Source organism: Vicia villosa, linkage group LG3 (assembly GCF_029867415.1).
Source record: "Vicia villosa cultivar HV-30 ecotype Madison, WI linkage group LG3, Vvil1.0, whole genome shotgun sequence".
In the NCBI taxonomy this organism is placed as follows: domain Eukaryota; kingdom Viridiplantae; phylum Streptophyta; class Magnoliopsida; order Fabales; family Fabaceae; genus Vicia; species Vicia villosa.
The window spans coordinates 213,489,741-213,504,403 of NC_081182.1; the positions used below are offsets into that span (position 1 = coordinate 213,489,741).

The 14,663-nt window shown below is 33.6% G+C and overlaps 1 protein-coding gene across 2 annotated transcripts; it reads left to right on the forward strand.

Moving 5' to 3' along the window:
* Nucleotides 1–9,687: 9,687 nt before the first annotated feature.
* On the forward strand, nucleotides 9,688–14,356 carry LOC131593473 (ankyrin repeat domain-containing protein 2B-like). Of its 2 annotated transcripts, XM_058865973.1 has the most exons (10): nucleotides 9,688–9,785; nucleotides 9,979–10,032; nucleotides 10,789–10,863; nucleotides 10,900–10,976; nucleotides 11,524–11,736; nucleotides 11,813–11,961; nucleotides 12,088–12,259; nucleotides 13,197–13,289; nucleotides 13,787–13,926; nucleotides 14,030–14,356. In XM_058865973.1, the coding sequence occupies exons 2-10, from the start codon at nucleotides 9,999–10,001 to the stop codon at nucleotides 14,127–14,129; spliced, it is 1,053 nt and encodes a 350-aa protein (XP_058721956.1). In that variant the 5' UTR covers nucleotides 9,688–9,785; nucleotides 9,979–9,998; the 3' UTR covers nucleotides 14,130–14,356. The 2 variants fall into 2 exon arrangements, with proteins under 2 accessions (XP_058721956.1, XP_058721955.1); XM_058865972.1 differs by having other exon boundaries at nucleotides 10,789–10,976.
* The last annotated feature ends 307 nt before the right edge of the window (nucleotides 14,357–14,663 follow it).

Here is a 14,663-nt window from a genome sequence, read left to right on the forward strand (position 1 = left end):
TAATGCTTGTTTGGAAATGGTTATTTTCTAGGTAAGTGTGTTTATGATTCATCTAAAAAAAATTGAGTATTTAAATTTTGTCTACTTCTTTTTAATTAAATGATTAAATAAATAAATAAAATGTGAGTACTTTTTTAGAAGAAAATAAAAGTTAGCAAACCATTTCATTGGTATTTTCTAGATATTGGTAATAGTTTGTTTAAATTTTAATCAAATATCTATTTTATGTATAAAAGTTTATTACCACCAAAACAACAATAATACTCACACTTAACAATTGCAATATCAAGTTTTGTAACACCTCATAAAGAGCATTTAATTTATTACTTTTAGTTACTAAAAAATTAATTTTAAGTTTTGTAACACCTCATAATTTTATAAATTAATTTAATTAGAATTTAAATTAATTATTTAAAATTAATTAATTATTTAAAATTAATTAATTAATTTGATTATTGAGAAAATTGTAAAAGGAAGTAAATGGCCTTTGTGTATTGGTTAGTAAAAGGGATGTGCTATTTGAGTAGGCCTTACTAACTATTAATCTATTTTCCATAAAATAGAAGAATTTGTGACAAGAAGAAAATAGAAGCAAAAGAGGAGAAGAGCAAGAACGTAAAAGGGGCAAGAGGAAGAATAGAAGAGATTCAAGATTTTTGGCTAAGGTAAGGGGGACTTTTCCGAGTATCATCTTTTATTAGTTTGTGGACAATACGATTGAATTGGTATATTGTTTGTTTCATTTGGGATTCTTGGGGTTTTGAGTGATGTTGATGAAATTGGATGATGATGATCGTGTATGATGTTAAATGACTCCTAAAACATGTTAGAATTGTGCTATAATATGTGAATTGGTACTGTTTTGAAGTGGTAATCGTTTTGACACGAATTGGTTTGAGTTGGAAATGGAAAAGTGTTGTCAAAAGTAATTTTTTTAGGTTGCAAGTACGCGGTAACCGGTTACCTGAGGGCGGTAACCGATTACCTGACGTTACGTAGACGAAGAAGTGTTGTTCGTTGTGAAATAACCGGTTACTTCATTTGTGGTAACCGATTACCTCTGTTGTGTGTTGCGTAATTGGACTGTCTGGGAGGCAGTAACTGGTTACTCTAATTGACGTAACCGGTTACCGATGTTACGAATAGGATTTTTGGTTACTCCGTCAGGCAGTAACCGGTTACTCTAGTTGAGGTAACCGGTTACCGCTATTGTGTTTTGAAAAAAAATTATATTATTTTCTAAAATTCGTAACTTTCAAACTGTGTATCCGTTTTAAGTGTCGTTTCGGGCGTTGTGAAGATAATTAATTAATTTATGTGATAAAATGGTGAAATGGGCATAGGCTCGATTTTTTTTAAAACTCCGATTTAATTATCTTGGTGAGATTATACATGGTGTGCATGTATTGTGAATTGTAACAATGTGATAATGTGATCATGATATGATTGTATTGTGATTGTGATTATTGTTGGAATGGGGTATGATTGATTTTTGAATGATGTTGGAACATGTACATACTAAATTGGTAATGATAACGGTGATTTGTGTTAAGATGATATTATTCATCGAATCGGTGAAGACGGTGAGTATGTTATATGTTGCATGCACTCATAATCATCTTGGTGGCTGAATCCTGATGATGTTTTGGATCAGTGATGGCATAATTCCCATTGTGTGGAATTAGTGCTGGCAGGGTCGTATCTCGGTGGTGTTTAGATCGGTCGGATGGGTTAATCCCATGACGAATTGGTACCACAAGCATAGTGTTAGTGCATTTGCATATATGTTGTTATAACATGATTGGAAGAATTCTAGTGTTATTTCATGGTGATGTGATTGAATATAACCGGTTAATCCCTTGTACATGTTTTACTCTGAACTTATTAAATATTCTGCGGGCATTTAGAAGGGTGTTACAAGTTTCACTTCTATCCCTTAGGCAATGTCCGAATATTTTAAAACGAACGGAACATAGTAGAATAAAATGAAATAGAATGGAACGGGGCGGAGCGGAATAGATATCCCACTCCATTTAGATATTTTATGATGGAATGTTATAAAAAATGTTATTCCGCCCAAATTAGATGGAACAAAAATGAGGGTAAGTAATGGAATAGAATGGAATGCATATCAACATGTTCCGCTTCATTCCATGTTATTTTTATCAATCCAAACGATGGAACATAACATTATTCCATTTCATATCCCTCCATTTCATCACATTCCATCAATCCAAACATAGCCTTATTTAATAAACGTTCATTTTAAGTCTTTTAAATTACATATGCTACTCACAGGGCCGACCCTGGGCCCGGGCAAGCAGACCCACAGCCCAGGGCCTCAAAAAAATAAGGGCCTCAATTTTAGGAGTTATTGTAGCGAAATTATAATACTGAAATATAATATATACTTGTTAGCGAAATTATCAAACGGTCTGATGCTTGTATCCTACTGGCTTGGTCATTACACGTGTGTTTTTGATGTCCCTGGTTCGATTCTTAATGTCTTCTAAATTTTCAATTTTTTTCTTACAGATTTAGAAATAATATAACTCATTTTGCATACGTGTAAGAGAAAATTATACATTTGTCATATTTTCATTGGAAAATAGTAAGAATCACACCTAAAGAATTGTACCTAAGTTTTGTCCTACATTAATTTGTGGTATGAAAGAATATAGGCTTAATTGCAACTTTAGTCCCCCTATTTTGTATTTTTCTTGATTTTGATCCCTCTATTTTAAAAATCACTATTTTAGTCCCCTTTTTAAGTTTTCTGTGCAATTTTCGTCCCCCTATTTTGCTTTTTTCTGCAAAATTAGTCCATATTCATGTCTTTTTTTCAATAGAAAACTCAAAAGGGGGACCAAAATCGTGTTTTTAAAAATGGGGGGACTAAAATCGAGAAAAACATAAAATAGGGGGACCAAAGTTGCAATTAAACCAAGAATATAATGACATTAAATTGAAAAAAAAAACAATAAATGAATTAGCATTTCTCAATTAATTCTTAATATAATTATTGTGACAGTTAATATTTCTCAAATTTTAACTATAAAATAATTTGTATATAATCAATTATATTTAAGGGAAATGCTAACCAGTACCCTCAGGGCAATGCTTAAAATTTTAAAATAGTAAATTTATCTCGGTAATCTGCGTATTTAATGTCTTGAAAATTGAAATGTTAAATATTCTATAAAATATTTTCTTTTTTTGGAATGCTTAACCATTGCTCTGAGGGCACTGGTTAGCAAGACCCTATAATTAAATATTTAAAAATTGATCATACAATCAACTAATTTATTATCAAATTCGTATGATAAAATCAAATTCATTATCATTTGTTGCTTAGAAATTGGAGCAATTAAGGCCCTTAAAAGATTCTCCTTTTTAATTCCCTTAATCATATTGTGATTTTAAATTCTTTAATGATTTGCATATGACTTTTTATCCGCATTGAAATTTCTTTTGTTGTTAGAAACAACCAAGACTTCATATTTTTGATCTTATCTTCGAGATACTTCTTCATTTTGGAGGGGAGTAAAAAGTCAATTTTTTATTAGGGGTCTATTTTATTTTTTTTGCCATGGGCCTCTTAAAAGTCGGGACCGGCCCTGGCTACTCACATGGGTCTTTTTTATTAAGTTTTGTCAAAAACCATTAACTTTGGAAGGTGTGGCACTCCAACTAATATTACTTTGGTTGACATGGAATTGTATTAATTGACTTAGAATATTTATTTCATTAAACATCAATTTAGAATTAAAAAACAATAGATATTGAAACGTTGTATTCATTAGAAGCTGGAACATTGCAAGCACTAGCTCTCACTTCATATTCACTTCTAAACACAAGACTTGACTCTCTCTTTGGTTTCACTTCTAAACACAAGACTTGACTCTCTCTTTGGTTTCACTTCTAAACACAAGATTTGGCTCTCTCTTTAGTTTCACTGCGTGCGACCAAGAGACGAAACCCGTAATTCAAATATTTAAGTTAAAAACGAATTGCATTTGAAGCTAAGTTTGTCGTTATCCATCCTCCTCACATTTGAAGACTTCACCGAATTAGGATATCTTCTAACAATTATGAATAAACATTTTTAACTTGCTAAAAATATAATTTTTCTTTCTTTATCAATCTTCCTTACTGCTTCTACTACGTTATTTAGTTTCAATAGATCATGGATAGGAGGTTAGAGTGCAGTGTGCGTCATGGGGAATTTTTTAGAGTACTAAGTTAGGTTTCAAAGGGTTAGAGGATGTTTAGGATATTGATCTTGATTATTTGAGTTATTTTAAAGTTTTGATAGATTTAAAAGATTTAGGTTACCCAACTATGGAGAGCCTTTGATATTATGATGAAATGGACTTTGATAAGATTGTTTTGCTGAAATATGATTTGGGAACTAGGAGGATGAAAATTATTTTAGTGTTGACAATGACTGTCCATTTATATGTTATTCATCCACTATCATAATCTCACATTATTGAGGAGTCAACACTTTCCCTAGAATATAATGTTGTATGACCTAATGATAAGGATGAATATGTAAATTGTGTACAAAAGTCAAACATGGAAGTCAACTGTTTGGAAGAAGGGAACGTTGTGGTTGATAATAGGAACAATGTAGAAAAAGATGTTGATAACGAAGAAGTCAATTTAAATGACGGTACCACAATTGTGTGTGAAGATGTTATGGATGAAGAAGTCGATGAGAATGAGAGGACTGTTGTTATGAATAAGGGGACCACTGTTGTGGATGAGGAGACCATTGTAGTGGATTATGGGAATAGTGTGGTGGATGAAGGGACCACAGATTTGGAAGATGTTAGTGAAGTTGAGCAAGAGAATTTATATGAGGGACTACCGTAACTAGGTAGAAAATGAGGAAGTGAACTATAATAATGAGGAACATGAAGGACCATAGTATGGTAGTGAACACAATGCAGTGTATGTTATTTTTGAGATTATGAGGATCATGTGGGTATGAATGGACACTTATGTAACATCCTGATTTTATTAGTTATTTATTTAATTATTTTATTTGGTGTTTTACTAATTATTTATTTATTTAATTATTACGTGGTATAATAAATATTTAAATTATTTAAGGGATAATCAGCATTTACCCCTGCCATATAGGCGAGATTCGGGTTACCCCCTATAATTTTTTTTGGATTATCCCCCTGTATTTTTAGGGTACCTCCCTAAGCGTGTAAAAAACAGTGAAAAATCAGGGGGATAAATCAAAAAAACAATTTTATAGGGGGATCGTAGGGGGCAAAAACATAGAACTTTTCATATTTCAAAGGGGTAATCCAAAAAAAAATTATAGGGGGGTAACCCGAATCTCGCCTATATGGCAGGGGGTAGATGTTGATTATCCCATTATTTAATTGTGTGTTATTATGCTAATTAGTTATTTGAGCTATTAGTAGAATAATGAGGTAATATGCTATTGGGCCTAATAATTGAGAATATAAATAGTATGAGTGAATGTGACTAAGCCCATTAACCTAGGAGAAAGATATTAAGGGAAATAGGGTTAGAGTCATAACTATCATTTGAGAGAAAGAGAGAGCTATAGAGAAGGGGGGAAAAGAGGAGAAAAGAGGAAGTTTGGAACCATAAGAAGAAGGAGATTCTTTAAGAAGTAAGATTTCGACTTCCCATTGTTATGGTTATATGTGATTCTATGCAATGAATATGATACATGTTTAGGTTTGGGTATTTCAATTGATGGGGTTTTTGGATAGTTAGGGTTTTGATATAAACTCTTGATTTGATGATGAAATATGAGAAATTGACATGTTAAGTTAGTACTCATAAAGAGCAATGCATTAGGTTGTTATTGTATAGTGAAAATATGGTGTTTGATGGGTGTATTTTGAACCTATAACATGTGAAAATCGGATTTGGTTTGGGTTGGGAGAGTGTTGTAACGCACAGTATTTTTCTGTTTCTGGTGTGGTTCGTCGGGCGAACATTTTGCTTTGCCGGACGAGTGACCTTTTTAATGCCTTCGCCGGGCGAGACCAGCAAGTGAGAGAGGGAAAATTGTGACCAAGTTTCTGTAATAGGTCGCAGAGCGAAAGTACCCCGTTTTGTGAATTTTCTAAAGGTCATAACTTTTGATCCGTAACTCCGTTTTATGTGTCGTTCGAATCATTAGGAATCTAATGTAATTATCTTTATGATAGAACTACATTTGTTGGCACTTGATGACTTAATTATGATGTGGTTGTATACTAACATGTATTTATGTGAATATGTGTTATGGCTTGATGGAATGTGAATACTATATGTTGGTATGGTATATTGTATGTGATTCATGATTATGTGCAAATGAATATATGCTATTTGAATGTACCTTGTTGTGGATGATTACTTATGCATATTGTGCAACTTTTGGTGAATAAATCATATGAGTTGAATTATTGTGATATGCATGTATGGTTAAGATTGAGAGATGGTCTTAATTTGCATATGTTGTTGTTAAGTTGCACATGCATCATTTGTGTCAATAGGCAATGGGTTATAGTTCTCGCGGAGACTAGTGAATTGTCCTAAGCTCAGAGAGGGGGCTTGAAAGCTTAGAGAACGAGCTTGTTGTAGGTTATTTGTCTGGGAGATGGACCTGGTATATCCGGAAAGGATAATAGAGTTGGTACCACATACATGAGTTGCATATGTTGTTGTCGAGTCACATGCATTATGATTTGTGGATGCTATATGATGATGTGGTTTGTGATAATTGTATTGGATGCTATTTTGAGCCTTGTTGCATATTTGACTATGTGAAATAGATTTGTGAATTGCTATTTACATGATTATGCAAGGTGTGATGAACTCTTGTATATGTGTTATGCATTTGCTTATTTTTACATATTTCTATGATAATGTGAATTCTCACCCTTCTGTTGGAATGATGTTCTATACGACATCGCTCATGTACCGAAGATAGTGGTGCTTTGCACGAGGATAGCAGATACTCCTAGTTTAGTCTTTTCCATTTGATTAGGTAGTGAGTCGATGCTCTGGTCATGTAACACTTGGGGGTTTTTAGTGTCGAACTCATGTTTTGTTATGGACATGTATTGTGATATTTGCTTATGAATTATGTATCTCTTAGATAATGTTTGTTGTTGAGCGGCCTTAGTGCCTAATATTTTGGATTTGGTATTTGATGATGATCCTAATGAATATTTTGAAACATGATTATCGTATGGGATATGATCATTTTGCTAATACATGAGTGATGTTATTTCTGTCGTTGTATGCATTGAGAAGCGTACTATTTCATACGTGTTATGTATTTATGACCAGGTGTATCTGTTGACTAAGATATGTGTTTATTGGTTCTTGAAACCTTTTAGTTTTTGGGAACGTCGATGTGGCACCCTTTTTATGCATGTATGCTAATTTACTCCGATTATATGTTATACTTTTGGGGTTATAGAAAGGGGTGTTACAACTTACCTATTGTTGAATAGGAGGTTCCTAAAGAGGGTATTGATGAATAGTCTTGGCAGATTATGCAAAAACACCAAATGAAGAGACTTGGCAGCTGAGAAAAATTGTTCATAACTATACATGTAGTAAGGATTACAAGATTTGGTTCCTCACATCTGACTGGTTGAGTAGTAAGATATAAACTAAAGTGAGGGAAATCCAAATTTAAACCTGACTAATATCATGGAGAAGACACAACAAAAATGGAATGTATGGACCAACAAAGCACTTGCATACCGAGCAAAAACAATAGCTATTGATATTATGGATGGTTCTTTTAGGGAGCAATATAGAAGAATTCGTGATTATGCCCATGAATTATTAAGGTCAAATCAATGGTCAACTGCGAAAGTGACAAGTTAAGCATTTCAAGGTGGAGAGAACAACATTGAACACCCGGAAAGATCATTGAGCCCATACCTTCAAAGGATATACATATGTTTCAAAGCTTGTAGAAATAGTTTTTACAAGTGCATGCCCATAAAAGGATTAGATGGATGCTTCTTGAAAGGTTACAATGGAGGGTAAATACTTGCAACAATTGGAAGGGACCTAAATGATCAAATGTTGATAATTGTATTTGTTATTGTATAAGGAGAAACCAAGGATTCATGGAGTTGGTTTCTAGAATAATTGATAACTATTATACGTTAGGACAAATTCAAAGGGGGGGGGGGGGGGGGTTGAATAGATCCTTTATTTAAATTTGCGTTGTTTGAAACATGTTTTTAAAATGTGCGAAAGCTCCCGGAATCAAACTCGTCTAAAATGATCAGTTATTAGAAGGATTAAATATGCGACACCGAATGGAGTAAAAGTGATGAGATAGAATAAATACAATATCTACTTAATCAAACGCTTAAACAATATCACTGAGTACTTATTACTTCCAATGACTTGTTTAAGATAAAATCAATAGTTTGTGTGTTTGTCAATTTATCAAATACTTGGTGTGCAAAATACACCAAGTTCAGTTTTACTTAATTGGCCGTGATGAAATGAACTAGATAGCAATCAAATAAATGCTATGAATTTTGAAATGCTTTTGAAATCAGGATTCCTGATACTAAATGGTTCATTATGATGGCAGTTAAAACTAGTTGAAGTGTCACAATAGGAGTTCCATGTAGTTTTTTCGTTGTCTCGAAACTCTAAGATAACACTGTGATCTTCCCGCCTTTCGATTACCATCAGCGAGTTAGGGAGTTTTATGGTTGAAGTTCTTTCTCGATAAACAATCCACCATCGATTGAATTAATGGAGAGGAAATGGAAAGATCTTGAGGCTTAGAAACATGTGCATTTCTTTAGTAACTGGATCATCTATCATCTTCATCTTTAAACAAGCTCGCTGTAGCAGTTTGTGATTTTTGAATAAAAAATTTTGGTCATGAAATTTGTAGTAATTAGTAGTCGATTCCTACATATGGTTCCCATTATTTCGTTAAGGAACAAACAATATAATGAAGTGATGAAATAAATTCTCTATGTGGTGGAACAAGTTTATGATACGACGAATAAGGGGTAGACCTGCAAAGTTTATGGTTCTTTTCAACACTTTTTTTTTGCTTTATAGCACCGGTTTAATCCGGTTCTGGGGCGAGTTCTGGCATTTTTTTTCTTTGCTTTATAGCACCGGTTTAATCCGGTTCTGGGGCGAGTTCTGGCATCAAGTGGTTCCATCCCCCTCCCGATCGCAGTTGCCGGGGATCGAACCGTGGTTCTCCCTACCAAATCCAGCGCCAATCACCACTGGACCAACTAACGATTGGTAGACTTTATAGACAATATAAATGATTACTCATAAATTAATTCTCATTTATTTCTCCCCGTCATCACTTCTCATAATTAACTTTGATTTGATCCTGTTTTAAAATTTAAATTTAATTTAATATTAAATAAATATAACACAATTAAACCTAAACTAGTATAATTATTTGAATTAAATATACAATATTTAAAATATAAAAAACAATAGTAAACTATAGATTTTCATGTATATATTATATTAAAAAATGAAAAGATTAAAATTCTTACCGCACCACATCGCGAGCGAACCATTCATTATATCATTATCGTATCTTCATATTGATAGAAAGAAGAGATTACAAGATTGATGGGTCCCACACATTGCCACATGTAACAATTTGATTCGTATCATCAAAGACGGTGGGGACTTTTCCAACCCTCACAAGGGTTTTTCTTTTCTCTCTCATTTCTCTCCAAAAACTTCACAACACTCTCTTCCTTATCGCACTTCAGATTCAGGTTTTCATCTTCTTCAATCTTCTTCGCAAAATTTCGATTTCTCTTAGTCTCGTTTTTTCATTTTCGTTCATCAATTTTAGTTTTGTTGTTCGTAATCGATGATTCTGTTGATTTGAATCGGTGAATTTTCTGTGAATTTTTGTATAGTTAATAACCTAATTATTATCGTTTTGCGATTTTGTTTGTTTTTCAGTTATTTAGATTTGTTCGCTCATGGCTTCCAATTCGCAAAAGGATATTCCTTCTGGTATGTATCTATAATCGGTGATGATGATATTTTTACTGGATTGTTATTGTTATTGTTATTGTTATTTTTATCATCGCTTCAAAATTCGTATTCTGATTTCAATAGATGCGTTCTGATTATGTTTGTTGTATATCAGAATCAAGTTTACTAGAAGAGTTTGATGATTTTTAGTAAATCCCCAAATTAACCTCTTATTGATGTTCTGAAAAAGTGTGTTGTTTGTCTGAAAACGACTCCGACACTTGAGATTACGATTAATTTATTCATTTTTTCCGTGTCAACCGACACCGATATTTGAGATAACGTTTCTGTGTCGGTGTCACGTTTCTGGTGTCCAGATTATGGATATTTCGTAAAGGTGACTCTATTAAAGTGTCGGGTTGGTCTTTACATTTAACCATTTTCTATGGATTAGTTTCATATATTTTAATTTGACCACTTACTATCTATTTGGTGTTTATATTTAATCACTTAATATCAATTTAGTCCCTATCATTACTATCAAATGATTGTTAACTGAAATTTGAGGGACCTTTTGGAAATATTCGTAATCTCAAAGTTACATGGATATAATTTATTTATATGGATATACAAAGGGAAGTACTTTAGACATTTATTCTTTACTTAGGGTGTACTGCAAGTAGCTACTTTTCTCTAAATCCAATAGTATTGTACTAATTTTACTATAGTCTTTTGGAACTTTTGATATTTATTAATTTATCTGCTTTAATTTCACACTTTTTGTTAATCTTTTAGATGCCAAAGCTGGTTCAGCAGAGAATAAAATTTCCAAAGATGAAGCACCGGCTAAAGCAACTCCTGGACCTGGGGCTGGGGTTGGAGCTGGGCCTGGGGTTGGAGCTGGGCCTGGGGTTGGAGCTGGGCCTGGGGCTGGTTTTCCAGCTAACCCTTTTGATTTTTCAGCAATGAGTGGTCTACTCAATGTAAGTAGTTATTTCCTTTCTGCCATTATTTGCTTTATATGTGTGGTTTACTGTATTTATTGATAATGAAGCTGTGTTAATTTTTAATGAGTTGAGTTGAGTATGATTGCATGTACTTTGAGTATGTATTTTTGTTTATGTACTGCATGTTTTTACAAGTATCGGCCATGCGTCGGGTTTTGTGCATTTGCAGCCTATGTCGGATAATGATCATAGGAATAAGTTGTGCGGAAAAAGTTGAACATTTTTCAGAGGTTCTCACTGTTGGTAGTGAGCGTTCGTTGGGATTGCATACTCTTTTCCTTTGAAGCTTTCCATATTATGAGCTTGTTTACTGTAGTTGCTGCCAATTTGAATAAGATTGTGGCAGATAGCATAATCTCTTATGTTTTCTATCTGTATTAATCTTTTAAAGATTGTTAATGAGATTTATTGAAGAGTTCACCCTATGGGATGTCATTTGTCAGATTTAAACCCTGAAGCACCAAGGTGTATTTGTTTTTCATTATGTAGAATTAAAGATACTTCTAATGTCAATATGTTATAGGATCCAAGTATCAAGGAATTGGCTGAACAAATTGCCAAAGATCCATCGTTCAATCAGATGGCCGAACAACTTCAAAAAACTTTGCATGGAGCAACAACACAAGATGGTGTCCCAAGTTTTGATAATCAGCAGTATTTTTCAACCATGCAACAGGTCATGGAGAATCCTAATTTTATGACCATGGCTGAGCGCCTGGGGAATGCATTGATGCAGGTATTTATAAAACTTCTTTATTATGTTTGTTACAGACATATACTGGTTGTTACAATGCATATGCTGTCTATCACAGGACCCATCTATGTCTTCCATGCTTGAAAATTTTACCAATCCGTCAAATAAAGATCAGCTTGAAGAGAGAATGGCACGCATCAAAGAAGATCCATCTTTGAAACATATTTTAGATGAGATAGAGACTGGTGGTCCCGCTGCAATGATGAGGTTTAAATAAATTTAAAAAAAAAAATCATATTTGATTGTTTTGGCATTTCTTTATTTCCACAATAATCTGTTGTTACTTGTTATCTGAATTGGTCATTAGTTTCTAAAGTGTTTCTTTCCATGCAGATACTGGAATGATGAGGAGGTTTTGAAAAAGTTGGGACTAGCCATGGGCATTCCTCCAACCACTGGAGAGGCAGCTGCCGCTTCTGAAAACTCTGGGCCAGATGAAACAGAAGATGCGGGAAACGAAGATGAATCAATTGTTCATCATACTGCTAGTGTTGGTGACATCGAGGTAAGACATATCGACTATTCACTTTATGGATGAAGTCATTCAAATGAAACTGTGTAAGACAAATTTGTAGTTGTGCTCGAGCGTGAAACTTTTTCGGGTAGAAGGTGCAGATGTGGAAGACATAAGTTAGGTTAAATTCGTGCTGAATTTTGAAGAAATGAAAATAGGTTTTGAGTGTATAGTAATTGTCTTTCTATTAGATTTGAAACTCAGTTTCTGCATGAATTGATTTAGGTAATGTCAAAATGGATCACAATCAAGTAAATTAGTTATTAGTTTTCCAACTATCTTTCTATAAGCTTTTCGAAACTTCATATTGAGATCCCTTGGAATATCTTAGTTTCTTCCTTGATTTGAAAATAGCATTTTTCTTTTTTAGGTTTGTAATTCCATGCCTGTCATCACATGTGATAATTGTATGATCCGCATAAACCTCAATGCAAGTATTATAGTAATATAGGTCCATTAAATTGGTGCCTTGAAGGAATAAAATAGCTGCTACGGAAGTCTTTTTACCCCAAAATTAGAACACAGTGCCACTGAATTATTTGAAGCATGTTCTAGGAGATTTGAAACCATAAATAAACCTTCTCAATTTACTCATATTCCACAGACTCTCTGAGTGACATGTCAAGGGGGATGCTTTATGCCAGGAAAACACATAAACCTTTGGGCATCTCCCTATTAACAAATCAATACAGCACTTACATATTTGATTTGTGTATGCCCTTGTGTAAAGGTTGTATGCCTTATTTTATTGTTAACTTTGAAGGAAATAAAATTTAAAAAGAATTAACATCGCTCCTTTATTATTGTTTTTATGCTTCATCTATTTAGTTATCCTGTTGTTAAATTCCACCATTGTCTTATAATTTATCGGTACAATTTGAAGACACTTAATGAGAGCTAAACATTTACATTTACACTGATTAATTAGGGATTGAAAGCTGCGCTAGCCTCTGGTGCTGATAAAGATGAAGAAGATTCAGAGGGAAGAACTGCTTTGCATTTTGCTTGTGGTTACGGTGAGGTATGCTAGTTTACAGTGAAATATCAAATATTTCCTCATCTTTAAGACACATACTTCCATTTTTCTTAGAATTTATACATATATGTTGTTGGCTAGAACCTTTATTTTTAAGCATGGTGGAAAGCAAATGAAGGATGTAGCGAGGCTTACAATGTTATTGTTTTGTAAAAATGCTAAAGCATTGTGATTTTCTCTTTTACTGCGGTGAACCCAGACACCAGACACCGCTCATAATGCTGGGTTGTAAACTTGTAATAGTTTGAGCTACAATTTCTAAATCGTTGCTGACGCAATGATGCCACTACTGGTAACAATGGTGGTTCTGTACTCATTTGGAATTGGAATATTAGATTAGATTCTAGTATATAAGATTCTAGTATATATATGGATGAACATGCTAGAATCTAAGGGAACTGAACTCTAAGAATCAGAATTTTATGATTCTAGTTTGGTTTTACCAATTTGTGGATTAAAATATGCTCCTGATAATATTTCAGGTGGCGTGTGCGCAAATTCTCCTAGAGGCTGGAGCTAAAGTAGATGCTTTGGATAAGAACAAGAATACAGCTCTTCATTATGCTGCAGGTTATGGCAGGAAGGAATGTGTTGCCTTGCTCGTTGAAAATGGTGCTGCAGTGTAAGTAGTTTTTTAGCTTGTGTGTATTGAAAGTCTTTTACTATACATGTCAGTGCTTCCTATATCTTGTTTGTGATTTTCATGTTTTACGTTGAATTTGCAGTACTCTGCAGAATATGGATGGAAAAACTCCTATAGATGTTGCAAAGCTAAACAATCAAGATGATGTTCTACAGCTGCTCGAGAAAGATGTTTTCCTGTAATTGCAAGGCTTGCAGGATGGATGTTATTCCATCACCAAAAAGTAAAGGGGAAACTGAGGGAAAAAACAAAAGCATGAATATGGCGACTTTTATTTTTCTTTTGATTTCTTCCAATCGTTGTGTTGAACTTAATTAGTTACCATAAAATTTGTTAATTATACACTAGCAACGCATTTGTTTGTTGTTGCACTGCATGATTAGTGCATTAATGGTTTCATTTCCTTTGATACAGTTTTACAATCACTAAATTTCCCCTCAGCAAAGGTCTAGTTTGACCCCTCAGCAAAGGTCTAGTTTGACGGGTATCTAATGAAATTATAAGCTCAAGGTAAATGTGAGGGTAAAAATAAGGGAGTAATATAATTGTGCAAATTCAAGCAGGGTAAATTTATTTATGATATCATAAAATTATGTGAAAGAATGATTGAATGAAAAGAGATTTAAGTTACTGATAATTCATATGGCTTTACTATATATTTACGCTTAATTTTTTATTGATTTTGTATATAGAAAATCCAAGAGAAGAATGGAGGT

Coding starts and splice junctions, on each gene's coding strand:
- LOC131593473 (XM_058865972.1), top strand. CDS start 9,999: ATGGCTTCCAATTCGCAAAAGGATATTCCTTCTG. Junction 10,033..10,788: donor GCAAAAGGATATTCCTTCTG/GTATGTATCTAT, acceptor TTAATCTTTTAG/ATGCCAAAGCTGGTTCAGCA. Junction 11,737..11,812: donor TGGGGAATGCATTGATGCAG/GTATTTATAAAA, acceptor TGTCTATCACAG/GACCCATCTATGTCTTCCAT.